The following is a 27,717-nucleotide window of genomic DNA, read 5'->3' as shown; positions in this document are numbered from 1 at the left end:
ACCAGAGCTGCAGATCCTATTTATGGCTCAGTCTGAGCACAACTGCTGCTGGAGCAACACGCCTGCTCTCATGGAGCTGTCCATGGTAGTAGTGGAGCCTTGCTTGCCTCTGTACATTCCTGGAGTCTCCAGCCTGAGCCATGCATGGAGCAGACAGGGAGAGTATTGAATCTCTGCCTCTGAACTACTGAAGCCATTGCACAAAACACAGCAGCAACATTCAAGTCAGAAAGGAACTTATTTCACTTGCTTTCCAGAGTAGTAGCTATAATGGTCCGTGGTATTGGGGTAGAGGTGGGGAAATCCTCTCTACATTTATTTGAAAGTAGCCCCCTCAATGGCTGCTGAAAAATTTTCCATCCTGCCAACCATGTGCAAGCAATTAAGAAAATATCTTTCTATAATATGGTTTTCATGGTTTTCATTACGTGGTTGCTGTAAGCCACTTTGGTAATTTTTTAAAAAAAATCTAATGGAGGTGTACAAATGTTTTAATAAACAATTCAGCAAACCCAGTGAGGCTTACTTCAGAGTAGAGAAAGACTAAGTTTAAGCATAGTTTCAAAGTACCACAGGAACAGATTCCTGATCCAGAGGGTCATTCAATTCTCTTGAGAAGATTTTGAGGGGAAGGGAGAAGAGTGGAAAGTTCTGTTGCAGATGCAGAAGTCTGTTGCAATAGTGGAACAGCAGTATTGGATACAGCCCTTAATGTATTTTCATGTATTTTATTGTAAACTGCCTTGAGATGCTTTGATAAAAGGAGATGTATACCGGTAAATACTTTTGATTATAAATAAATACATTTCAGATTCTTTTAAGATAGGAGGATTCCACTCAGCTGACCAGATGTTCGCAACTTTTTCATGCTAACTGGGGAACATGTTGTGGGACATTTTATTTTGTGATTAAATACGCCTCCAAATTGTCTTGAATTGCACTGGAACGATCCAGATTTGATAAGTTCTGATCTTGCAGTTTCAAAATGTGCTGACGTTGTCTCCAACATCCCAAACCACACAACAACCTGGTCTTGCCAGTTCTTGTGTCGCTTGTCAGCACGAGGAAGTCAACTGCTGTAATTTTGCAAAACCTCAGCCTGCCTGACTTTCTGGCATGTGATGGTCATTTTTCTTCTACGAGAAACCACCACAGTCCTATAATTTCATGCTGTCTTATTTTGCTGCTCATTTAAAAGGGGAATTATGTGAACCTTGGTGTTTTATAGTGTTTTGACCCCTCTTTATTTAAGAAGCTTTATCTGATGGCAAAATATGGAGCTTGGGCATCATTATTTTTAAAATCTAGGGGCAGTTATGAATAGGCTGCTACCCATGGATCATGAGATATGGTCACTGGTCAAGCATTTAGGATCCCTTCCTCACCTTGTCCTGCCTTCCTTGTAGCCTTTTGGTACAGTTGTACCTCGGAAGTTGAATAGAATCTGTTCCAAAGTCCATTCAACTTCCAAAATGTTCAGAAACCAAAGCTCGGCTTTTGATTGGCGGCAGGAAACTCCTGCAACCAATCAGAAGCCACGGAAGCCCTATTGGACGTTCAGCTTCCAAAAATAGTTCGCAAACCGGAACAGTCACTTCTGGGTTTGCAGCATTCGGGAGCCAAAATATTCAAGAACTAAGCTGTTCGAAAACCAAGGTACGACTGTACTTGTCTTGACATTAATCGGAAACCTTAACAATGACAACAGCAAAACTGCCTGCAGTGATTGTGCATTTGGAAACATTTCTTTAAAGGAAACATTGGGGTGGTAATTTAGACATAAATCCTGGATAATGGGCAACGGGCTGGGTGGAACCTGACTGCCTGACAACACTCTGATTGAAAACTAGTTGTTGTTCCAGCTCCTAATTACTAAGAATCATTATATTAAGTACTGGGACTGTGTAATGGACCCAAATACTTATTACATGTTGTCAGCAGTGAGATTACACACACTCCCCATTGTAAAAAAACCACAAAGTGTTTTGTACCAAATTAAAGGCTAACACGTTCTGGACTTAGGTCCACAAAACCTGATGCCCTAATAAACTTGTAAACCTGTGAATGTAGCACAACAGAGGTGGGGAACTTGTAAGCTTCCAGAGTTGTTGCATTCACATTGCCTTCAGCAGAAGAGGAAGAGGAGTCACCCCTCCCATCCTCAAGAATGCTGGAACGCAAAGTTCCAGGGGTCAGGGGTCTCCCTGTGTGCAAGTAATCACTGGAACTCCTTCACTATCCCAAGTTGTGGTTCAGGTGAGGTCTAGGAGGCCTGAGACTCCCATTGGAGACTTCCACTTGCTGGGAACAGCAGATGTGCTGGTTTCCTTAATCCTGATTCCAATACCCAGCTTTGCTGAGCTGCCCTTTGCCTAGACTCCCTACAGTATTGTTGATCTTGGCCTGTAGCTTGGCCTGGTCTCTGGATCACATATTAGATCTGAACTGATGCTCTATGTTTCACCCCAGCTTGTTTTACCCACAAACTCCAACCATGAGTTTAGACCTTCTGCAACTGGGACGCCTGCTCCAAGGGCCATTCACTGGAACATAACAACAGTTGAGGAAGTTGTGTACTGTTAGAAGAGAAGACTGGGAGGTGGTATGATAGCCCTCTTCAAATATCTGAAGGGCTGTCACATGGAAGATGGAGCAATATTTTTTTTCTGCTGCTCCAGAGGGGAGGACTAGAACGGGTTCAAATCACAGGCAATTCCGACTAACTATTGGGAAGAACTTTCTGATGATAAGAGCTGTGCATTTGGAAACATTTGGAAACAGTGGTGGAATTGGATGGATGTGGGCTCTCTTTCTTCTTCTTCTTCATAGCCGAGTAAGATTGTCTTCTTGTCTCCCATAAACATAGTTTAAACAATGAGTCCGTAAGTGACTGTGGAGGCCAATTCTGGATCCACATGTCCTTCCACAGTGGGGACATTGGTTTCCGGGCTGGAGTTAATCATGGTGTGGATTTGCCAAGCATGCCTTCCTCTTAGCACATTTCTTCCTTGCGTCCTGGGTTCAAGTGTCTTCAAAGCCCACGACACCTTTGGTAAAGGCTGTTCTCCAACTGGAGCTCTCACAGGCCAGTGTTTCCCAGTTGTTGGTGTTTATACTTTTTAGATTTGCCTTGAGACCGTCTTTAAACCTCTTTTGTTGACCACCAGCATTACACTTTCTATTTCTAAGTTTGGAATAGAGTAGTTGCTTTGGAAGACGATAATCGGGCATCTGCACAACATGACCAGTCCAATGAAGTTGATGTTGAAGATTTTGAAATACAGGTTAGATGGCCATCTGTCAAGGTTTCTTTAGCTGTGTCCTGTAATGCAGGGGGTTGGACTTGGGGTTCCTCCCAACTCTACAATTCTGTGATTATAGCAGTTAAACAGAGCCCCTGTTTCCACCAGCAGTCTTCTCCTTATTGCTGAATTCTGAGGAACAGCTTGGCAAATTCTGAGCCAGCGTGACTGGAGTACATCACCAGCCCCAGTTGTTGTTCCAAACAGAGGCATTTGTGCTGATGCGCCTCCCCTCCATCACACAGACTCATGCGCGCACACGTACATCAGCCGCACCAAATACGATTTTTCCAGCCTGACTTTCTGCAAACACAATGTCGTGCTGGAAGCATTAAAAGGCAATTCAGTACTCAAAGGATTAAAAGCTCATGTTAAATTGAAGACTACGCTTGGCATAAACATTAAAAATTGACAGAACACCCCACACATTAACTGTGCCGTGCCTCGTAATTAGCATTTAAAAGTAAAACATCGTTTCCTTACTGTTTCCTACTTGCTCATTTATAATGCATTTATTAAAATGGGAATGCAAAGAGGAGGCATCAGCAAATGAAAAATAGACTTGCATTTGGAGCAGGGGCCTCTTTGCGATACACAAAGAAATTGAGATGAAGATCTTTTTCTTAGTGGGGGGAGTGAAGAAAACAATAGCAAAATGAATCTTCAACTGCTAAAGGCTAATTGATGGGGTGGGGCAGTGAAAGCAAAAATTAGCTTGGCTATAAGAACATATAATATCAGTGTTGGAGCACCTTCCTTATGAGGAAAGGCTTGAGTGCTGGGAGATTTTTAGTTTACAATGAACAAAAAAGGTGGGGGGGAGACTAAATGTTGCAATGTATCTGCCTCTCTAAGCAGAAGTGCTCTTGTTCAGAGTTACTGCTGTCCTCCAAGTTACTATGAGTGGAAAGAAGCTCAAGAAGAGCATTCTACTCCCCCCCAACCACCATTTTTCTTTTCTGTAAATATTTCATGATGACTCAGCATGGTCAGTTCTTATTGGGTTGTGCATTTTATTTTTGGAGTAGTGGTGGTTAGGTACCTCGTTGTTGTTGTTGTTGTTGTTGTTTGATTTCTGCAAACCTTGTGGTTTTTCCAAGTATGGCAACATGTCCCTCTCATTGCACCGAGTTCCCATTTTGGCAATTCCCAGGGTGGTTTAACAATAAATCAAAATCCCCCAGAGAATTATGGGAACTGTAGCTCTCTGAGGGGAATAGGGGGTCTCCTGGTGTGGGTAATGTGATTCCAACCCGCTCCCTGCCTCTCTCGTTGCAGTAGAATTGCACTTCACCCAAGAGAATGGAAGGGTTAAAGGAATAGAGATGATTCCTAGAAAGGAGAGAGGTGCCATAGAGAGGGAACCTAGCTGTGCAACAGGCTATCTAGCACCCAGGAAAACACAACTGAGTTCAAATAACTTGCATATTTTGAGCTCTTTTAAAAAAATGCTGAACAGGGAAAACATGAGAGGTTTTGTTGTTGCTGATGATGACATCATGCAGATGGCCTGTGAAAAGCGATAGGCCAAGGCGTGACTGTTCTGCACAAAACGCCCAACCATGTATATTATCTGACCGAGGCAAATAGAATTAAGACACTGGAGAGCTGGAATCAAGCTGCCCAACAATCTGGCTTGCCTTTGAAGTCCGGAGACCTCTTCTTTTCCTCCCATCCCCCCACCCCACCTTCCTTCTATTTAAAGGGATTTTTTTATCAGGATCTTTGCTTTCCCCACCCTCCCCAAAGGATTGGGAAGGGGGGGAAATCCTGGGACAGGTGCCGCCGCTGCATTCCCAAAGGACAAGCACACAAAACCTTTTGCTGGCAATTCCTGCCAGCCCTCTGCAACTTTGCATCTTTGTGTGGTGCTGAGTCAATTGTTTCAGCTGTAAAGGATGGGGCAGAGCAAGGAGACAGAGAGAGAGTGACAGAGAGACAAGAGAGGGAGGGAGGGAGGGAGGGAGAGGGAGGAGAGAGAGGGGGGAAAGAGAGAGGGGAAAGAGATGATTTTCAGTGTGGAGGACATATACATATAATGGTTTTGGACATGTGTGACTTCTGGGCAACTCACCCCCTCCCCACCATTTCAAGTGAGAGATGAGGCCTTTCATCTTAAATGCTCTGGGGGGAGAGAAAAATGTCAAGACAGCTTGCTTCTTACAGGGTTCTAATCTCTGTGCTTCAGGCTTGCAAAAGGTCCTGCAGCATTTGCTGTAGTTCTGTGTTCCGTGAAGGGGACACAACCAAATTAAACATTAAGCCATGGGTCAAATGTTCTCTAGCACATCAAGGGCCGCCCCTTCCATTGAGGAGGGGAGGAGGATATAGCTCTCTCTTTACCCTCTGCTAGTGATAGCTATATCAAGTGATTCCTCCGCTCTCAGATCATGGAAGAGGGCTTGGATTAGTTGCTGGTGGTAAGTCTGTTCCCAGTAAGCAGTCTAGCTGCAGACTTTAGCACCACCTGGAGCTCCCACATGAGGCGCAAGGGCCTGACTCTGTCTAATGCTGTTTTCTGTGTTCCTGCGCAATATATTCTATTGTTTCGCCAAAACCCCTTCCACTTTCCCCTCTTTTCTCTTTTTCTTCTTCTCTCTTCCCCTGCTTAGTGGCAGGGCCTCTAATTTTCATGCAGTAGGTCCCATGTACAATCCCTGGTGTCTCCACGCAGGGCTTGGAATTTGCTCTACCTGAACTCCTGGAGAGCTGCTCCCTGCCAGTAAAGACAATACTGAGCTACATGTGCAGGGCTGACCCCAAAATAGGACCCCACTACCCTATCCAAGAAGAAGTGGTGAGTGAAGATCTAAATCAGGAACAAGGGGGTAATCAGGACAAACACTGGAATCTGCTGCCCCTGCGGATTCTGCCACCTGAGGCAGTTCCTCAGCTTGCCTCATGAGTGGGCCAGCCCTGGCTTTATGAACTAATGGTCTGCCTTGAAATATGAGAGCTTTCTATGTCCCTAGACCATTGATTTTGGTGCTCCACTGATGAAATAAAAGAGGCCCCCACTCCACCCATCTGAAAATAATCACACTTACCACCCTAATAGGCCAACTGGAACTTTGGGTTGGGGGCAAATAGAGTCTGCTGTTGAGGTTCAACCATAGGAGAGACAGGTCAAGATGGTGCTACTGCTATATGGCCAGTGGAGGGTTGCCATTTGTCTCTAGAATTATGATTCAACAGCAAAAATACAACATTGGTGCCTATTTGATGAATGGTGTGTCTATGTGTGGGAGAAAGCTTTGTGAACAGACCTGTGCTGCAATTATTATCATTTTGATCTTACTTGACAAGGGTGAATCATGCATCAAAGTGATGCAAAAGTCATGAAATGGGGTACAGCTGCAATCAAAAAGAACAGAGTATTCAAAAGCTGAAGAAATGAGTAGATACATAGTACCAAAGATGATCCTGGTATGGGGTGGAATTTGGCCCAAGACTTACCCTGGGCACTGGTGGTGTGGATCAGCATTGATGCAGATAGCAGGCAGTTTACCTCTCCATGAATGGAACTAGGTTCCTGCACCATTGGAAAGGCATCTTTGCCTTGTCATGACCCCAGAGTCCAGCATCAGTCAAGACTCTGTGTCAGAGGCTGCATGGTCTTCAGCTAAGGAGCAAGACCACATTCAGGGTTCTCAGCCTGCTGATAGAGATCAGAAGACCACTGAGCCTGAGGCTGGTGGGTGGGAGACCCTATAAGGACTACCATGGCCTGTAAAGTCGGAGCCTGGGCCCTCATCGGTGGCTTCCCCTGAGTCAGAGGAACCAAATGCCTCACACAGGACCACACTGGTCCAGCAGGGTAGAGAAGGCACCAGACAGGAAGCTAGGGAACACAAGAGTAGTGTCCATCTTCAGGGCAGAGAGTTGCCCCTTTAGGAACTGAAAGTTAGCCACAAAGGGTTGGGCCTGGGAGAGGTAGTCTGGGGGAAGAGGCTCACAAAGGCTCTGTCTGCTCTCAACCTTTGTCACTTGGAGCTGTCCATAGTGCTGTAGCTCCTGGCCTGCCTTGCCCCTCACGATCAGGCATCCGACCTGATCCAAACCCCCACCTACAGTGGTACCTCGGGTTACATACGCTTCAGGCTACATACACTTCAGGTTACAGACTCCGCTAACCCAAAAATATTACCTCGGCTTAAGAACTTTGCTTCAGGATGAGAACAGAAATCGTGCAGCGGCGGCGCAGCAGCAGCAGGAGGCCCCATTAGGTAAAGTGGTGCTTCAGGTTAAGAACAGACCTCCAGAACAAATTAAGTTCTTAACCCGAGGTACCACTGTACTCATCCCTGTCAGTTGATGCTTCTGCTCAGCATGTTACGGGATAAGAGCAGAGGATAAAAGAAAAAGAGCATACAGCAAATCTGCAAGTCCTATTTTTTTAAAAAAATACATTTTACCTTATTTCCTGCAATTATCCTGAGGGGGTTCACAATGAAACACTACAAAAAATTCAGTAGGAACCATAAATTCAGATCAGTTACATTCAATGTGAGAAAAGACTCTGTGACTTGGAAATAGAGACAATGCTTTTGTAACCCACAAAAATCTTTAATAAAAACAAGGAATCCCAATAAATTCAACTGCAGCTGAGGCCACATTCCCACCATAGATTTAAAGCACTTTGGTACCAGTGAAAACAGTCATAGCTTCCACCCCCTGAAAAAGAAAGAGAATTCTGGGAACTGTAGTTTGCTATGGGTGCTGAGAGGAGACCCCTATTCCTCTCCTGAGCTACCTGTGATGAGGGATTGATGGTTGAACCACTCTTGGAAGTGTAGCTCTGGAGGGGAATGTGGTGGTGGTGGGCTCTCCTAAAGGGGTTACAGTGGTACCTCGGGTTACATACACTTCAGGTTACAGACTCCGCTAACCCAGAAATAGTGCTTCAGGTTAGGAACTTTGCTTCAGGATGAGAACAGAAATTGTGCTCCGGTGGCGTGGTGGCAGCAGGAGGCCCCATTAGCTAAAGTGGTGCTTCAGGTTAAGAACAGTTTCAGGTTAAGTATGGATCTCCGGAACCAATTAAGTACTTAACCTGAGGTACCACTGTACTCCCCTCACAAAGCTACAGTTCTGAAGTGCTTCAGCAGTCAGTCACTGGAACTCTGGGAATTGTAGCTCTGTGAGGGCAATAAAATTCTCCTAACAACTGTCACCCTCCTTACAAACTGCAGTTCCCAGGATTCCTTGGGTGAAGGAAGCCATGGCTGTTCAAAGTGGCATCATAGTCCTTCAAATGTATGGTGTGGATGTGGCCAGTCAGGTTAGCCTCATTAACAACCAGCAAAAGCCTGGGACTAGAAGTCAGTTTTCAGCAAGCACCGATAACCAAGAACAATAGGCGCTTTGGTAAAAGGCTCCTGCTTCTTCTTTGCAACTTGGCAAAAACAGTACCCTTTGTTTCATAGTATTAATGGCAACCCTAGACTCCTGCCCCCCCTTACCACATTACATTGGTTATATTTTTTTTCTGCAGCCTTTGCAAAACTAAAAAACACTTTGTAATCCCTCCCTTTTATCCAGAACAGATTGCAGTTTTAAGCAGAGGGCCATAAACTGCAGGTTCAAAGAAAACTAAAGTGAATTAGCATAAAACGCTGGAATTCTCATTTAGCCAAACAGCAAGGCAGTTGCTCTGCCAGCAATTTTATGAGGGTTCTTTGGGTTGAGGGGTGGGGGAGTTTTCAAATGGAAACAAAGATGAAAAGAGTTGAGCAATCATGCCCTGCTTCCCGGTTTCCCACTAGGGAATCCTTAGATAGCTCAGTGTGGCTGATACTTTCAGGCTCAAGGCCCTTCCACTGCAGCCGGATCAGACAAAAGTGCAGATGGTTGTGTAAAGCACCCTCCCAGGACATCAGACCCTCCAAGTGTCCCTATTTTCTAGGGACAGTCACGGATTTACAGAAGCCGTCCCGGTTTCTGATTCGACCCCAGATTGTTCCACTTTTCCTTTTGTTGTCGTTTAGTCATGTCCGACTCTTCGTGACCCCATGGACCAGAGCACACCAGGCACTCCTGTCTTCCACTGCCTCCCACAGCTTGGTCAAACTCATGCTGGTAGCTTCGAGAACACTGTCCAACCATCTCATCCTCTGTCGCCCCCTTCTCCTTGTGCCCTCCATCTTTCCCAACATCAGGGTCTTTTCCAGGGAGTCTTCTCATGAGGTGGCCAAAGTATTGCAGCCTCAGCTTCAGGATCTGTCCTTCCAGTGAGCACTCAGGGCTGATTTCCTTAAGAATGGATAGGTTTGATCTTCTTGCAGTCCATGGGACTCTCAAGAGTCTTCTCTAGCACCATAATTCAAAAGCACCAATTCTTCGGCGATCAGCCTTCTTTAGGACATTCCTATGTCCATTGGAGAAATGTGGGAGAGTATGGTAAGATGTCCCTATTTTCATCAGAGGATATGGAGTTATGTGACTCCTGAGCCAAGGAGCTAAGTAACTCTACAACCTTTAGAAGACATCTGAAGGCAGCCCTGTACAGGGAAGTTTTAAAATGCTTAATGTTTTATTATATTTTTTATATATGTTGGAAGCCGCCCAGAGTGACTGGGACAACCCAGCCAGATGGGTGGGGTTTAAATAATAACATTATTATTATTATTATTATTGTTATTATTATTATTATTGAACAGGACGTCCCTATTTTCATCAAAGAAATGTTGGAGGGTATGGGCCATTGCAGAGTCAGAAAATGTGTAGTAAATGGCACCCGATGTGATCCAGGTGCTGGGCAACTCCTGTGTGGAAATAGGTTACAATGTTTGGTGCTTCTATACTTACCGGAGTGAGGAGACGTAACAGAAATTTATAAAAGTGTGCATGGTATGGGAAAAGGCTCCCCATGTTATTTAATGCGAGTAGAACCTAGGAACTTCCAGTGATGCTGGATGGTGGGAAATTTAGCACAGACAAAAGAAAAGGCTTCTTCACATTGTGCATGGCTTTAAGACGTGGTTTAGCTAATTATTCCAAACTTCGCATCACCTTGAGATATGTGTGGGTGCTGGGCGATGAATAAAAATAATGATAATAATTGTTGTCCTATTGCAAGAAGCTCTTGTGGGCACTGGCTTGGGTGGCTTTTAAATAGAGCATTAGACAAATTCATGGAGAGCATAAGGCAACAATAAGGGCTGCTAGTTGTGAAGACTATGTGCTGCCCCCCCCCCAAGATCAGAGGAAGGACTTGCTGGGGGACACGTGCAGGAAAGCATTATTAGGCACATAAATAAAAATTGCAACCCCCCCCCCAAGAACCTGACAACCATCTTGCTGTGGCTGTTGATTGAATCAAGCATGTTTTGATGCACATAGAATCCCATCTCTCTCTCTCTCTCTCTCTCTCTCTCTCTCTCTCTCTCTCTCCTCCCCCCCCCCACACACGTTGTGCACCTGATCTGGCTGAGTACTGGATCCCAAAGTGAATTGGGCAGATTCAGAGGGATCTGAGCTTTGGACAGATTGGGATGAGACAACCCTGGGTCACATTGGTCCACCAGACTCACAGGGGTCAGCAAACCTTTTCAGCAGGGGGCTGGTCCACTGTCCCTCAGACCTTGTGGGGGGCCAGACTATATTTTTTTGGGGGGGAATACATGAATTTCTATGCCCCACAAATAACCCAGAGATGCATTTTAAATAAAAGGACACATTCTACTCATGTAAAAACACGCTGATTCCTAGACTGTCCGCAGGCCAGATTGAGAAGGTGATTGGGCTGGATCCGGCCCCCGGGCCTTAGTTTGCCTACATAATGCACCAGAGTGATCCAGGGCTGTTAGAAGGCAGGGCCTCAGGCAGCAAGTAGGAAAATAGAATAATAAAAATGTAGAGTTGGAATGGACATTGAGGGTCATCGAGTCCAACCCTCTGCAATGCAGGAATCTCAGCTAAAGCATCCATGACAGATGGGCGTCCAACCTCTGCTTAAAAACCTCCCAGGGAGGAGAGTCCACAACCTCCTGAGGTTCCACTGTCAAACAGCTCTTATGGTCAGAAAGTTCTTCCTGAGTCAGAATCTCCTTTCTTGTAACTTGAAGCCATTGGTTTGGGTCCTACTCTCCGGAGCAGGTTAAAAAGGCTTGTTCCATCTTCCATGTGATAGCCCTTGAGATATTTGAAGGTGGCTATCCTATCTCCTCTCAGTCTCCTCTTTTCCAGGCTAAACATCCCTACCGGTAACTCCCTCAACCATTCCTCATAAGGCCTGGTTTTCATACCAAGAAGAGGCACACAACAGCCTTTTCAAAGGGCAGCCTGGGGCTGGTTGAAAAAGGGCTTTCAAAAAGCCCCACACTTTGACTATGGGCACCTGTTGCTGGCAGGAGAACAGGAACACACAGCCAAACTGAGCAGGATTTAACATCCCACTTATCAGGTGGTGAGTCTTGGGAACCCTGAGGGAATGCACAGATGAAGCAGATCCCAGCAGGGCTGAACCGTCTGCTCACCACCAGATCAGGCCCTCAGTCAGATTTAGGGGTGGGGGTGCAGAGCCATATAAGATTCCGCTTTGCAGCATTTCAACAATATGCAGAAGCGTATTTGCCATGGAAATAAACAGAAAGAACTGAAAGCTGGTTTTGTATACCATTTTGAGGCTTTCCATTCTAACAATCTCAAGCGGAATATACATTTTATGAAATATATAAAGCTGTCAGCTGCTGAAAAATGCTCCAGAAATCCCTAAATGGATTTTAGAAATCCTCTTGAGCTAAAGAGGAAGGTGTGCAACTTGGAGCAGAGTAAGCCCACAGACCTACAAAGGAACAGACAGGAGAAACATGCTCCTTCTTTAAATATGAACCCTCACCTTGTGGAAGGTGGGAGGGTGAGGAACTATTCAGGGGCGGAGTTTTAACAGTAACATCCCAACAGCAAAACAGCAACAGAGCTGGGCAAGGGAAGGGATGCAGAACACCACATCAAACGGAGCTCTGATTACGGCTCTGTTAGATAACCAGCAAATCGCAGCATGGGGGCTTGAAGGAAATGAGCACTTGATAAATATTTTCCACAACAAAACACAATTGGTTTCAATGGGATCGTGCTCTGTTTCTCATTAGTTACCCTTCACTTGTTAGACAAGTTCCATATTTCACAGAACCCCCACTGTGATATATATCTATGTGGGGAAGAGCAGCGATCCATTTAACCACGCGGTTGTTGATGTTTTCAGGCTCCTTCCTTTAAAATATATACATCTGTTTTGCCTCCCTTTCTCACGCCTCACCTTTCCTTCTCCCCTTAAGGAGACACCCGAGAAGAGTTTAAAAGCCAGGGTACCACTCCACCGTCCCTTTTGATGCTGAAGAGGTGCAAGAGGCCCCAAAGCCATTATCACGGCCTTGACAGGGTGCTGTAGTATCAAACCACATACAAAAAAGCACTCAGCTGACACGGGGGGGGGGCTCACTCTTCTTCCCACCCCACCCCCTACCCACTGCCTTTTCTTTCCCCCACAAGCAGCCTTTTTGTGCTCATTAAATGCAACCTTATCTCTGAAATGACGAGTGCACCTAATCTCGTTTTCTGACAAGCAATTCTGACAGCACCTTCCTTTTGATTTTGAAGACACGTAGCTAGACATATATTAATCTGTCAGTCACAGCCCCCTAGGAAAGACGGGGGTAGGGGAGGTGGGAGGGGGGGAGAGAGATAGAAAGAGAAAGAGAGAGGAGTATTTGTCAAAATGAGAGACACACACACACAAAAAGGAGACAGCCAGCTCCAGTATATACAGATCTCTGTGTATTCCGCACACAGATTCAAAACATCAAATCCTGGACCAAAGACGGCCATCATTTATGGGTATTCCATAAGGGAGTTACTGGTCTTGAGGACCATAAGTTTTCCTTCCAGACATTCAGAGCACTGGTTTATGATAGAACTGGAGTTTGGGGGTCCCCAGACATGAATAAACTCTGCTTTGCCACATAACACTCTTTCAGGTAGTAACAATTACTTCCAGTTGGGTCAATCGGGCCCATTTGGGTTGAGACACCTCTAGGTTGGGCTGCCTGGAGCAATCCAGGGCTATGAGGCAATGAGTGTTGCATGGGAAAGCTGTCTTGCCGGTGTGTATGATGCAGACAGTATGCTGGGTGAGCAGCACCCAGCAGGATCGAGCCCTCTGCTCACTAATCTGCTAAGCAGAGGGCTCAATCCAGAGGACTGCTCCTTTGCAAGTGTGTGAAGCAGGACTGAACCCTTCTGCGTTGGGCTTGAGTTTGCAACATTGCCTGTCCCCCTTCCCCTCCTGGCCATTGTTGAACTTGGGTTTAAAACTAATTAAACATAAGCCCTATCCCTAAAACTGATTTGGGACCAGATCCAGGCTAGATCCTAGATGGGTTGGGTGTTTCCTGGGTCCTGTAGGGGAGGAGGCTGTGCACAGGACTACATTGGTTTAGGCAGTGGTGACCTGCAGGAAGGCTTCTGGAGCCAGATCCCAGGGTCCCATTTAGCAGAATAAGCAGGAGGGCCCTCAATACATAGCTCAGTTGGTTAGAGCAAGGTGCTGATAATGCCAAGGTTGCAAGTTCAATCCCTGTGTAGGACAGCTGCATATTCTGCATCACAGGGGGTTTCACTGTTGGGTCATTGGTTTAAATTCAGTTCTCAACATTTATGTGGCAAGCTGTGATTGGGGATATTTTTAATCCCTGTGGAAATTGGGTGTTTTTTAAAAAAAATATTTGAAGAGCTTCAGATTGCTTCACCTCACCTAGCCTCATCTCAAATGGCCTCTGCTTCTTTCCAAATATGCCCCCCTCACCCTGGGAATCAGGCAAAGCAGTTGTACAGCCCTAGGTCACCCCATACCTTAAAATACCTTTTCCTGTCCTTGTCAGGAAACACAGGATCTCTCCCCCTGGGAGCTGTAGTTCATCATCCCACACCAATTTTAAATTCCCAGCACATAACATTTCCCATGATTGTTTTGGGGAAGCCATGTTTCTTAAACCTGTTTCAAATATGTGGTGTAGATGTGAAGCACAAAGAGGATCTATTATCCACTGCAAAGCAGTACCATTTCCCGTGTAATGCAAACATTAAGCTCTTGTTCGGTGGTGAAACACAAAGTAGGTCTCCCATCTGCACTCTGATACATTTCCTAAAACAATGCTTTCATGAGAAAGATGGGAACAATTAAAGTTTGCACGGCCGCATAATGTAGACCCTGTTAGGGGGTTCGGGGTTCGGTTTTCTTAAGGAGTCAAAACAATCTGATTCTTTGCAGGGCGCACGCCCCAGCCAAACTAAAACAGTTTTAAATGTAGAATTGGAACAAGTCTTGTGAGACATTGGTGGTTGGAGGTTGGGGGCTCAAGGCAGGAAATTGAGAGCAAAAACACCCCCAACCTATAAGAGCGCCAGATAAGCCTTGCCAATGCAGCATCCTGTTTTCACAGAGGCCAACCAGAAGCCACAAGCAGAACATGGGTGCAACAGCACCCTCCCCACCTGAAGTTGCCGGCAATTGGTACTCAGAGGCATATTGCCTCCAGCAGTGGTGTTTGAATGTGGTTGTCCGAATTCTGGGGCAGATCTCCAGCAAGGCGAGCCCACGACTCTTAAATTTAATAAAGTAATTTAGAATTTATTAAAGTTTACTCACAGGTTTGCCTTACCCTGTATGTGCCCACTCGACTATTTCAGTTGTAAGAAATCAGTTTCTTTTTGGCAGCACCTACACTTTGGAGGGACGCGGGTGGCGCAGTGGGTTAAACCACTGAGCCTAGGGCTTGCTGATTGGAAGGTCAGCAGTTCGAATCCCTGCAACTGGGTGAGCTCCCGTTGCTCGGTCCCTGCTCCTGCCAACCTAGCAGTTCGAAAGCACTTCAAAGTGCAAGTAGATAAATAGGTACCGCTCCGGCAGGAAGGTAAATGGCATTTCCGTGCACTGCTCTGGTTTGCCAGTAGCGGCTTTGCCATGCTGGCCACATGACCCGGAAGCTGTACGCCGGCTCCCTCGGCCAGTAAAGCGAGATGAGCGGCGCAACCCCAGAGTCGGCCACGATTGGACCTAATGGTCAGGGGCCCCTTTACCTTTACCTTACACTTTAGAACTCCCTGCCTATTGACACCAGGCAAACACTTCCCCTGCACTCTTTTCAGTGCCTGCTTGAAGCATACTTGCTTAGGCAAGCCTATCCACAGATGTAGATGTGGCTGCATTTATTTATTCATTTTTACCGGCAATTTAATTTAACTTTAAATATGTTTAATTGCTTTAAACTATTTTTATTGGTTATTTTACCGGCAATTTAATTTAACTTTAAATATATTTAATTGCTTTAAACTATTTTTATTGGTTATTTTTTATTGTAAACCAGGTTTTACTACACTCAAGCAGTATAAAAATTTTGTTAAATAAATAACTGCACTATACATTTAAAGCAGTATCATACCACTAAAGAGTCATGTCATGGCTTCCCTCAAAGAATCTTGGGAACTGTAGTTTGCTAAGGGTACTGAGAGTTCTTAGGAGATTCCATTCGCCTCACAGAGTGACAGTTGTCAGAGTGGTTTAATGACAAAACCCTCTTCCCAGGGAACTCAGGGAATTGCAGCTCTGTGAAGGGAATAGGGGCCTCCTAAGGGCTCTCTCTCCTAAGGGATGCGGGTGGCGCTGTGGGTTAAACCACAGAGCCTAGGGCTTGCAGATCAGAAGGTTGGCGGTTCGAATCCCCACGACGGCCCCGTTGCTCGGTCCCTGCTCCTGCCAACCTAGCAGTTCAAAAGAACAAAGTGCAAGTAGATAAATAGGTACCACTCCAGCGGGAACGTAAACAGCACTTCTGTGCACTTCTCTGGTATGCCAGAAGCAGCTTAGTCATGCTGGCCACATGACCCGGAAGCTGTATGCTGGCTCCCTTGGCCAGTAAAGCGAGATGAGCACCGCAACCCCAGAGTTGTCCACGATTGGACCTAACGGGCAGACGTCCCTTTACCTTGTAAGGGCTCTCAGCACCCATCAGGGGTGTCATTGAATCATAGAATCTTAGAGCTGGAAGGTACCCCAAGGGTCATCTAGTCCAACCCCCTGCAATGCAGGAATCTCAGCCAAAGCATCCATGACAGATGGCCATCCAACCTCTGCTTAAAAATCTCCCATGGAGGGGAGTCCAACACCCTCCCGTGGGAGTCTGTTCCAGTCAAACAGTTTTTACTGTCAAAAAGTTTTTCCGTATGTTTAGTTGGAATCTCCTTTCTTGTAACTTGAAGCCATTGGTTCAAGTCCTACCCTCCAGAGCAGGAGAAAACAAGCATGCTCCCTCTTCCATGTGACAGCCCTTAAGATATTTGAAGATGGCTATCGTATCTCCTCTCAGTCCCCTCTTTTCCAGGCTAAACATGCCCAGCTCCTTCAAGGCTTGGTTTCCAGGCCCTTGATCATCTTGGTCGCTCTCCTCTGTACATGTTCCAGCTTGTCAACGTCCTTCTTAAATTGTGGTGCCCAGAATTGGACACAGTATTCAAAGTGTGGTCTGCCCAAGGCAGAATAGAGTGATCCTATTACTTCCTTTGATCTGGACACTATACGTACTTCTGGTGATGCATCCTAAAATAGTGTTAGTGTCAACTTGAATAAAATATGGAGTGGGGAGAGGTAAACCATGCGCCGCATAACTGATCACATGTTGGGGCATACCCACACTATTTGAATGACAATGCCCATCAACTTGGGGGAGGGCAGCCCCTCAATTATTTTATGGGGGGGAGCAAAGGGACCTCAGCCCCTAGGAATTGGCTGCTATGGCACCCATAGAAAACTCTAGTTCCCAGGATTCATTGGTGTGTTGGGTGGCGGAGAAACCCAGAGTGTTCACATGGTATTGTAGTGCTTTAAATGTAAAGTGTAGATCTGACAGCCTGGAGTGCTCAGTTGGGCAGAGCATGGTGCTGATAATGCCATGGATGCTGGTTTGACCCCCCGTTTGTGACAGCTGCATCTTCCTGCTTTGCAGTGGGCTGGACTAGATGACCCTCAGGGTCCCTTCCAATTCTATGATCTACGTGGCCTTAGGTGCTTTTTGACTCAAAAGACACTTTGGGTGTATTACTTCACTTCCTCAACCCACTTCTCCGGCTTGGGGGCGCCCTTCTGCTAAATTATTTTCAGGGATTCGTCGCGCGCGGGGAGATTTTCTGCCACGCGGGCGCCAGCTGCCTTACAGTTATCCCGCCGGGAGCTGTTTCCAACGAAACTCCGGGCTGCAGCCGGACTGGGGAGGCGCGCGGCGCAGCCAAGCGGCGGAGGCGGGGAAGCGGGAGGCGGAGCCTGCGCCGGGGCGGAGCGGGCGGGCGAGGCGGCGCTGCTGGCTGGCGGTGGGAAAGCAGCCGTGCCAGATTGCGGAGCCGTCGGAGGGAGCGGGCGCGCGGCAGCCGGCGGACAGGCGCTGCTTTTTCCTCGGCGGCTTCTGCTCCGGAGCCCCGGGCCGTCCGGGGAGGGGGGCGCCTTCGCTTTGGGCCACGCTTTTGGACTTTCTGGATTATGGGATCGCTCCGCTGCCGGCGCGCCTCGGTGCCCATGGAATTCACTTGAAGCGGGGAGGGGGGCAGCTTGGAGAGGCGCTTTGTGTGCGCGAACAAGAGGCGGTGGATCTGCGAGCTCCTTTTCTCTTCCCTTCTGGAGGAGGAGAGGCAACCACACGGGAACAGTCGACGCCGCCGTCTTTGGGCGCCCGGAGCCTCTCCAAACCGCGCGGTGCCAAAAGGGGTTCTTTGCGCCCTGGGCGCACATGCTTCCCTTTCTTCTGCCGGCTGGAATCTCCCAGCACGGCCCCTGATTTCCACCCCAGCCCCTCCTCTTCCTTAGCCGCTTTAGCCCTTCGGCGGCTTCTTCTTCCTCCCTAACCATCGAAAGACCGGCGATTACGCCCCCCACCCCAACCCACAAAGCCACTCCGTCGCAACAACTCTTCCTCCCGGAATGGCCGTGCACTCTGGAAGACCTACAACAAGGAAAGGCTCGCTCTTGGATGGAATAGTTTGGTTTTTCTTTTGGGAATAAGCGTTTCTTCAGAGCAGACGGATCCGAGTTTGTCGGAGAATCAATCTCCACCACGCCCCTCTAAAAAACAAAACAAAACACCATGAACTTGGGGGCTGTCAATTGGGGTTAACCCTTTGCGCGATCAGGTAAATGGCCTCATCCAATTGCGCTCGGGGCAAAATTTGAACGACCCGCTAGGTGTGGTGCGTTTCTGTGTATCTGTGTGGATTGTACCTTTGCTTTCTTTAACGCACCGTTTGTGTCTGGTGAGAGGGAGGCTTACTTGGTTTAGTACAATGTGTGTGTGTGTGTGTGTGTATGGGGGTAGCGGCTTCGTGCATTGAAAGTTGCCCCCCAGACCTGCCACAAACCATGGTCTTGCGGAGGCTGTGGTTGCTGTGCTTCTCTCCCCTGTTTTCTTCTTGGAATCAGAATTCCTTGTGGCTAGCTTGCAGTCCACGCTGAAATGGCGCAAGTTGAAAGGATGGGGGATGTGCCTTTTTGCCCACCACCCTCAAGAAAAATATTCGTGGTGGTGGAGAGGGCTGGGCAGGTTTGTCCCACAGCCACAAGCCTGTCATATCACCTCTGTCCCTTCCTCATCTAAAAGAAAACAAAGCCAATCCAATCCATCAGTGCAGAAGAGGGTGTCCTCTTTCGTTGGGAAAACAACAACGTCCCAAAGTCTGTTTGGGAACAGTGTTCCAGTATCTGGAGGGCTCTTGTTGAATAGATGAGCGAACAGTTTCCATGTCCTGGCTTACTGGCTTTTAAAATAATTGAAGGGAGAAACTTAATTTCTTTCTCTGTCCTGTTATGCATGAGCGTGGAACCTGGATTGGGAAGGTTTCGGAGACCGAATGAGTTTGACATCCGCAAATCTCTCTCTCTCTCTCTACCTGATGGGCTTGGTGGTGGTTTCCTTTGGGTGAACTGTCCCCACCCTCAGTGTATATGGCATGCATATCCTCATTATGATACCATATTGCTGCTGTTACATCCTGATTGAGGCTAGGCTGGTGTTGTGCATAAGGAATTAACTCCAAAGTGGTCCCCCTTCTTTCCTTTTCACTGGTGCTTGCCTATGGAAGGTACATAGCAATAAATAAATAAATAAAGCGCTGTTGCACTCCCACCCAAAATAGTATTTCTCTTGCATCTCCACGTAGCCTGTCAAGCACACTACTTTGTTATGGGGTGATCTCACTGCAGGCTTTCCTGCCTGGTTTGGGCACCTCTTTTCAAAATTCATGGCTTTTCTATCTTGCCGTTCCTCAGACCTGCTTTGATTTCAGCCAAGTTGCCTTATTGTCTGTTTTTCAGACCATGCCTGGCCAATCCCCCTGCTGTCTGGGTCTTCCGATGTAGATAAACACAGCGGCTATCCTCTGGCACAGCGAAAAAGGGGTTCTTGTTGCTGCTGCTGCTGCTGCTGCTGCTGCTACTTACTCCTTTTATCTTGCTTTACCTCCAAGAAATCCAGGGGGAGACACAAAACACACACTTACTGTTGCTCCCTTCCTAGTCCTCACAATACCCCTGTGAGGTAGGTTAGGTTGAAAAAGAGGTACCGGCTGACCCAAGGTCTCCCAGTAGGCTGTGTGGATGGGTCATTTTCTCTCGCCAGAGACTGGATTATGGTATGGTAAAGTACCATCACCCTCAATAGGTTGGCGTCCTTGCAGCGGTCTTGCAGTGAGATATATATATATACATATATCTCCTGACCTGCTGTGGGTCTCTTGGACCAGATATATGTCCACAGAACATGTCGTATGCCTGCTTTCAGGTCTCTAAAAACAACCAGAACTTCCATTGTCTTCTTTGCCTCCATCTGTGTGGTGTCGGAAGAACGGGGTGTCTGAGGAACGGAGAGGCTGCTTTCTTGCTCTCTGGGATGAAGGTTAGGATTGTGAAAAAAATAGATCCCTGGGTTGGGAGGATGAATGGAAAAGCATCTGGGTGTTGCTCCCCCCCTCCCAGTTTTGTGCTCATGGGCCGAGAGCAGGGGAAGAGGATCTCTGCGCACTCAGCTAATAGGTTGCAGCGTGCAGAGTCTCTGTTCTGCGAGGGCAGGCTTTCCTTGATGCAAAGCAGTCTCTCGGCCCCTAATTATGGCTTGGAGGATTCTCTCTCTCCCCCCCCCCCTTTAGGCGGGAGGTGGCTTGCGGTGGCTGGATCCCGCTTTCAAAAAGCCTTTCATGTCAGAGCTGATGTTTTTGCAAGTGCCTGGCCTTGGCTCATGCCAAGAAAGCAAAGCGCCAACCCCTTTTCTGTCTGGACAGGAAATATTTTTTGAGTAATACATCCCCCTGTATGGCAATAAATTCCTTGATGGAAGAGAGGAGGAACTGATTTTCCTTAGCCTGGAGGTTTGCTGACTTTTAACGTTTGGAGTCCAAGGGGAATGAAGGAGGGGGGTGCTTGGGAGCTAAAAGGTTTAACCTTAAAGGCAAGGAGAAAATGAAAGAGGGAGGGAGGGAGGGAGGGAGATGGTGGCTCCCTCCCCAAACTCATCTTTGTCCGCACAATGTCTGTAGCCAGAAGAGCTGATGATGCTTTTGTCAAAAGCAGGATTGGATTGAAGGCACTGCTGGGGGAGCAAGGGCCATAGCTTGGGGGTAGAGCATCTGCCCCACATGAAGGAAGTCCTGGTTCAATCCCCAGGTAGGATTGGGAGAGAGACTCCCTGTCTGAAATCCTGGAGAGCTGCTGCCAGTCTGTGTAAGCAGCACTGAGCCAGATGGAGCAAATGCTCTGACTTAGGATGAGGCAGAGTCTTACGTTCCTTATCTCTATCTGTCGAGAGACTTGCTTGTCAAAATGTACCTTGAACTTGGCGTTAGCGCATCCGAACACACTTGGCTCCCCAATGGCAAACAAGGCAGGGCACGCGTTTTCCATCGCCTTTTGAAAGAAGGCCTTGAGAAGAAATGAAATGAAAGGGTCCCGTCCCCCTCCTGCCACCTTGCAAAAGAGGCCCCGTTTATCCTACCCGTGTCAGAATTATAATTTCCCATCTGGAAAAAAATGGCCTTTGATAAATGGAACTTTGCAGATCCCATTGCCTGTTCCTCTCCCGGAGAGAGTAAATTTCCTCCTGCTGCTGCTAATAAATTGATTTCCTGCCCATCATCCCCCATGCCTCTCCCTATTTATTTATTTATTTATTTATTTTTGTATATAAAAAAACTTGAGTTCATTTGAGAGTGGAACCCATTTGACACCTTCTTATCTTGGCTTCTCCAGCTTCTCTTTGCTGAAGAAAATAGGAAATCATTCAGAATAAAAGGACAGGGGTTTGCACTCTGCAATTTGACTAAAGGAGGAAATCGGATTTGTAAAGGAGTTCCCAAATGCCTCCTGTCCCCCACCCCCTAAATAGTCCAAACAAAAGTTCAAAGCATGTGTCCTCTTTCCTTTCAGGTGTTCTTTCCCCTCAATAATTTATTTCTTAAATGGTGTTGGGGAGCATGCTACTAAAAGTCGATATGACTCTGAGCGCAATGTTGGACGGAATATCTGTTTTGTGTTGTGTTGTGATTTGCAAATACCCCGAGCAACCTCAGCAGCGGTATTGAGAAAGGGTTTCTGCCAGAGACTGCAGGAGTCTTCCATAGATATAAGGTGTTTTTCTTAATTATTTGCTGTCATCGCAAACATGAGGGAACTCTCTACCCGCCCCCCCCACCCGCCGAAGTAGGGTGGATGTGTTAAATACAAGTTACCTTGTGCATCCAAAGTATCAAAATACTGTAACATAGCAGTTACGATAATAAACCTTCCTTTAAACTATTGAAAGTTGCAAATTAAATAGGGGAGGAATGAGCACACAACATGCACTCAAAGCATTGCTTTGGATCTCTGGGGGAGAGCTGGATTCGAACGCATGGCAGCGGGTGAAGCCAGTGTGGAAAGCTATTCTTCTGCGTTGCAGATCCGGTTGAATGGCAAGGTTAGGAAAGCAATGAGGAACCTCTCAAATTGGGTGAAACTGGGTGACTCCTCTGCTCTTGAAGGCAAACTTCTCTCTGGTTGATTTGCTTGGCTGTTCTGCAGGATGAATCTGTCTGCAGGTAATACACCCAACATTTGTAATGGGGGTTGGAATGTATTTTGTATTGCTGTGTCCTAATCTGCTGAAATCACTTCAGAATACTGAGACTAAAGCCTTAAAAACAACAAGACACCAAATGAAGAATTACCAGTAAATAAAAACATTTTTGGTCTTTTCGGTCGGCTTTTCAATGATAAAGGATGCAGTTTTGTGTAAATTTATTTCAGTGTAATCCCTGTTAGAACTTACCTATAAGTTAACATGTGTAGGGTCAGCTGTAGAAGCAAGTAGTTAGTATCCCTGATGTTCACAAATGTATGAGTGTGGCTTTAATTTCTTCATACGCTACATATTAACGTTCAATTTAACTTACCATTTATCCATTGTTTGCCGACGCATAGAGCACAAATAGCTGGCTTTTGTCGAGTTCTTAATTTGTTTTTCACATGCACAAAGCTTTCTCTTTCTCTCACACTAATTGCTAGCAGGAAATCTTAATGGCTGGAATGGCATCTTTTCCCACTCATGAAAGCAATTTCCTGTGAGCATATAGATGGTGGATCTTGACTGCAGCTATGCTTGTGAATCTCTTAGGCTTTGGAACGTAATCTAGCGGCCGCAGAAGCCGTTAAATCTGAGCCCCACAATATACTACTACCTGACAAATTTTGCATTAGTAAACGTGTTCCATGAGTGAAAGAAGAGGGTTCAAATGAGAAGGCAATTGTGAATTACAAGACCGGTTAGAAAGAGAGATTATATTCCTGTGGCTACAACCGTGGGAGCCTGCCATTTGGTGTGTACGCTTATTCTACTGAAGAGAGCGGGACTCACATGCATAGGATTGCACTATGACAGGGCTAGTCAATGTGCAGTCTGGATTCCAACTCTTGCCAGTCCCAAGCAACATGGCTGATGGTCAGCGATGCTGGTCGTGGCTGAAGCTGCTGGGAATTATAGTCAAAACATTTACTGAGCACCAGGTTGAGGAAGACTGTGCTAACAAATTAGCTGGATGCCTGTTGTTTGGCAAAATATCCTAAAACATGTGCGTTTGCGTATCAATTTGCATAGATTTGCTCAATGGAGACTGCTTTTCTCTTTTTATTATGGGAGGGGGTTGCTTTTCAGGAAGTCTTTAGAGAGATTTAAGAGGTGAGATTAGTGTTCAGGTGGCTTCTAGTCTGCTTGTATAATGTCGAACAGCAAATGAGCTCTCTTGTAAACAAAGCTCCAGAATGGCTGATTAAAACCATTCGTATTTTTATTTCAAATTTGGCATCATGACTAAGAAACACACGCAATAGTATTTTTATTGTTATAATAGTAGTTATCAATGCAACTGAGAAAAGTGGTTTTTCATCCTGCTTATTTTGACCAAGATTAATGCGTTATTGAAATGGTGGCAACTGTTTGCGGCTTGGTCTGATAAAACATCCCACAGCAGTGATGGGTGCGCACAGCGATGTGATGCGCAGACGTTCTGAAATGTTCCAAGTTTGGTTAATGAGCAGGTACTAAGGCAGAGATGGGAAAGCCACTGCTTTCCTAACCTTGGTCTAAGATGTTTTAAAGGAAGTCAAGGAGTTTGTATGGAGGACCTGTTGTGGTTGTTTGTGACATCAGATTATCATCGGTGTGGAAATTTAAATCTGCGCTCAGTTGTGAGCAGGCTAAACATGCCTCTGTCTAACCTACTTCAGAGGGTGTGCCTCCAGATGGATAGCTTCCTGTGTGCCTTCTCAGGTCTGCTTGGATAGAACGGGATACAAATGTTTATTGCCATATCTCTCTCGGATTGCAATGTGGTTTGTAATTGCTTAGAGTTCGTATTGTATTGAGAAAACACACACACACACACAATATATATATTTGTGCGTGCGTGCATGTTGCTGCTGCTTTGAATATGCAACAATTAAAAACAGACCCGCAGAAATATTCAGCGTTCTCTCCCTAAACCCCAGAAAACACTGGCAGATCTACTGTAGTAATTAAGACATGGCCCAATAGCACCATCTTCTGGGCATTTAGGGTTTGAGATCCATATTTCACTCTCCTCCACCAAAATTTATTTCTGTCCATAGCTGTTAATTTTTCCCTTTTCTTGCGAGGAATCCTATTCGGAATAAGGGAATTTCCATTAAAAAAGGGAAACGTTGACAGCTATGTTTCTGTCTGTGACTTAAAATCTCTTTTTTGTGCCCTTGAAGTGTAAAACAATAAATATCTCTCCCCTACACTGCCTTCATGTTGGTATATACTTGACTTAACAATCTAATGTGTATTTCTTTTCAATTGTTTTTTTAGGTCTCTGACTCCTGTTCTGAAAAGTTGTTCAACACTGTTGCAAACAAAGGTAAGAGTATAATCTTCCCAGATCTGATTCCAGGCCTGCCTGCTTGCTGCATCACATCTTTGTATGTGCAGTCACAAATTAAACCAAAGGTTTTGTGCTCAGAATCTCCAGTATTTCCTGAGACTCTCCCAGCTGTTGGGTATTTTTGAGCTATTCTGCTAAAAAAAGCATTTTTTTACAAAACGTTAAAAATCTACACAGCACACCAGCACCACACATATATTTTAAACATGATGGTGCCACTATAGCAGTCATGGCTCCCCCCAAAAAAGGCATCATGGAAGCTGTAGCATTATTAGGAGGCCCCTAATTCCCCCCATAGAGCTGCAATTCCCAGAGTTCCCTGGGAAGAGGGATTGCTAAACCACTCTGGGAATTGTAGTTCTGTGAGAGAAATAGGGGGTCTCCTAGAAACTCAGCACCCTTAAGAAACTACAGTTCCCAGCTGTGACTGTTAAAGTCGGTATCATAGTGCTTTTAATGTATGGTGTGCTTAAAACCTTTCATAAAGTATATCTGGATGGCCAGGCATGAATTCATAATATATTAAAAAACAGCATTAAAAAGGCTTCAGTTTTGAGCTCATTTCAATAACGTGTCGATTTGGGGAATGTTTAAATATGCTTTGCCTCTTGATCAGCTTGTGTGATGGATACAGAATTATGAATAGCCAGTTTGTAGGGCAGGCAGTTACTGTTACGTGATATCTGGAATGTGTGTGGCAGCAGTTGTTACCTTCAGCTTTGTCTGGTGGGATCAATCAATAAGAGGCAGGCAGAAACACAGGTTTAACAAATGCATTGTTCCATTAATGCCTTCCAAATGTTTGTTTTTATAATGGAGATCATAGCAAGCATTGCAGTGGTGCTTTGTGGGGTCGGAATTTTGCATGCAGTGTTCTGGTTTTTGATTATGATAGTATGGAGGCTGGTAAGTTGGTTAATTCATGTGGTGAGACTCCTTTTAACCTCTGGTTTTCTCATCTCTCGTGGATTTTGTTGAGCCAACGAAGTAGCATAGAGAGGGCATTCTTTCCCAGAGTATTGTATCCTGAAAAAGCCTGACAGCCTTTGTAGAGGTGGGGCTGCATCTTAATGGTGGAATGCTTTGCTTGATCCCTAGTAGCTCCAGTTTAAAAGGTTCAGGTGATGGGAAGGGCCCTTCCACATGAAACAAAACACAGGAGAGCTGTGGGCAGTCGAAGCAGACAAGATGCCCATAATCTACTCTAGGTGAACCAGTGACCTGTCTCAGTAGAAAGTGGATTCATACCTTGAGATGCCTATACAGGCAATGCCAGGAACAGCAAATGCACAATTTATTTAAGGGCAGAATAAGCTTAGTTTATATACTTAAAACTGCTGAAGCCATGCGGAAACACCTTATTTTTTTTGGCCAGAAGTTCCTCTTCTTCACCTTTAACTTTGGGCAGGTCATGCTTCATCATATCATCCTCTCAGATACCCCTAAACTGCTCTTGGGTTTGAACCTGTTAGTTACTGAACTAGGGCAGAAGCATAAATGAATGATCATTGTATAGTAGATAAGAACTAGTCACTCCTACAGAGAAACTGCCACCGATACAGGATGTAAACAAGGAGCAATGCATGTGTTGTGCTCATTTGACATTATTATTATTATTGTTATTGTTATTGTTATTATTATTATTGGGGTGTCTGATGGGGAATTTGCGCAGTTGCAAGATCTGCTTGAAGAAAACCCTGGGCTTTCATTGCTCTTGTGTTGAAGGACTTTGTCCATAAATTTTAAGCAAAATGTCATTACTTTGCAAAATGGTACAAAAATGTACTTTGGGTTATTGGTGTGTGTGTGTGTGAGTGTTGAAAAATGTAATTATAACCCTTCAGCTATCACAGACCTTGAAAACCATAACACAACCACAGATATTTCTTATCTTTATATTTGGGGGTGATGGGGATTGCAGTTAAAAACATTCTGGTGTTCATGTGCAGACTGGTGTAGAGTCTTATATATATATGCAGTAAGACAGTAAGACTCTACACCAGTCTGCGCATGAACACCAGGATAACATTCTGTAATTTGTGACCATGAGCTATTTGGGCTTTTTCAACACATACACCACTTGCTTCTGAGGTGATTTGTAAACATTTCTGTGCAACAGAGCACATGGTCTTAACTGCAGTCGCTCTTATCTCATGGCTCATATGTCAGTCTTTTCATCACCAAGGTTCCTTTCTCTCCCTCCCACTTTCACATGCCCCCCCAAGTCAAAAGGCCAAACCCTCTATTCAGTCATAGGTACTTGGAGATAGGAGAGGGGTCTGCAAAATTTAGCTCAGCTTATTAGCCCTAATGTTCTTGCCGATGCTCTGATTGGGGAAAGAGGCAAAGCTCAGTGGTAGAGCATCAGCCTGGCACTATTAGTATTATTTATTAAATTTCTATATTGCCCTTCATCCAAAGATCACAGAGGGCGGTTTATGATATAGCCTCCCCCCCCCAATACATACCATAATAATAAATAGGAACGATACCCCCCTCGCATGGATGGTTCAAGCGCTGGCATCTCCAGTTTGGGCTTGAAATGTCCTCTGCCTCTACAAATGGTGTAGGAATGCAGGATTGTGCTAGGTGCGTGGAACGTACAAGACTAGGTTGGCACTGCTGATGGTCATGATAACTTGGTTGGGGAAGCTTGGTCAGAACAGAAACGAAAAGGGCTTTTGGTTTCCAGAATAGCTTGAGAACCATGGACGGATGCTTGGCTGAGATCTTTCTAAATATTCCCTCTCCAAGGGAGGTGTGTGTGTGTGACACCTTCTCCATGGGGGCTCCCTGTTTTTGGAATGCTCTCCCCGGCAAGACACACCTGGCGCCATCACTACCTGTTTTTAGACACCAGGCAACAACACCTTTATTTACACAGGCCTTTGGGTCTTAATTTTCTCCTTATGTTTTAGTGGGGTCGAGTTGAGTTGGATCTTCTTTCTTA

The 27,717-nt window shown here is 45.8% G+C and overlaps 1 protein-coding gene across 10 annotated transcripts in view; it reads left to right on the top strand.

Moving 5' to 3' along the window:
* AUTS2 (activator of transcription and developmental regulator AUTS2) overlaps nt 1-27,717 on the top strand; it is a 689,545-nt gene that overhangs the window by 599,952 nt on the left and 61,876 nt on the right. For all 10 annotated transcript variants that reach the window (XM_053367368.1, XM_053367370.1, XM_053367367.1 and 7 more), the window contains one exon: nt 24,695-24,743. In XM_053367368.1, the coding sequence (XP_053223343.1) occupies nt 24,695-24,743 (49 nt within the window). The remainder of the gene's footprint in view (nt 1-24,694; nt 24,744-27,717) is intronic.

Source organism: Podarcis raffonei, chromosome 15, assembly GCF_027172205.1.
Source record: "Podarcis raffonei isolate rPodRaf1 chromosome 15, rPodRaf1.pri, whole genome shotgun sequence".
Lineage (NCBI taxonomy): Eukaryota > Metazoa > Chordata > Lepidosauria > Squamata > Lacertidae > Podarcis > Podarcis raffonei.
Note: the sequence above shows the minus strand (reverse complement) of the source record. Positions and strands in the feature narration are given on the sequence as shown.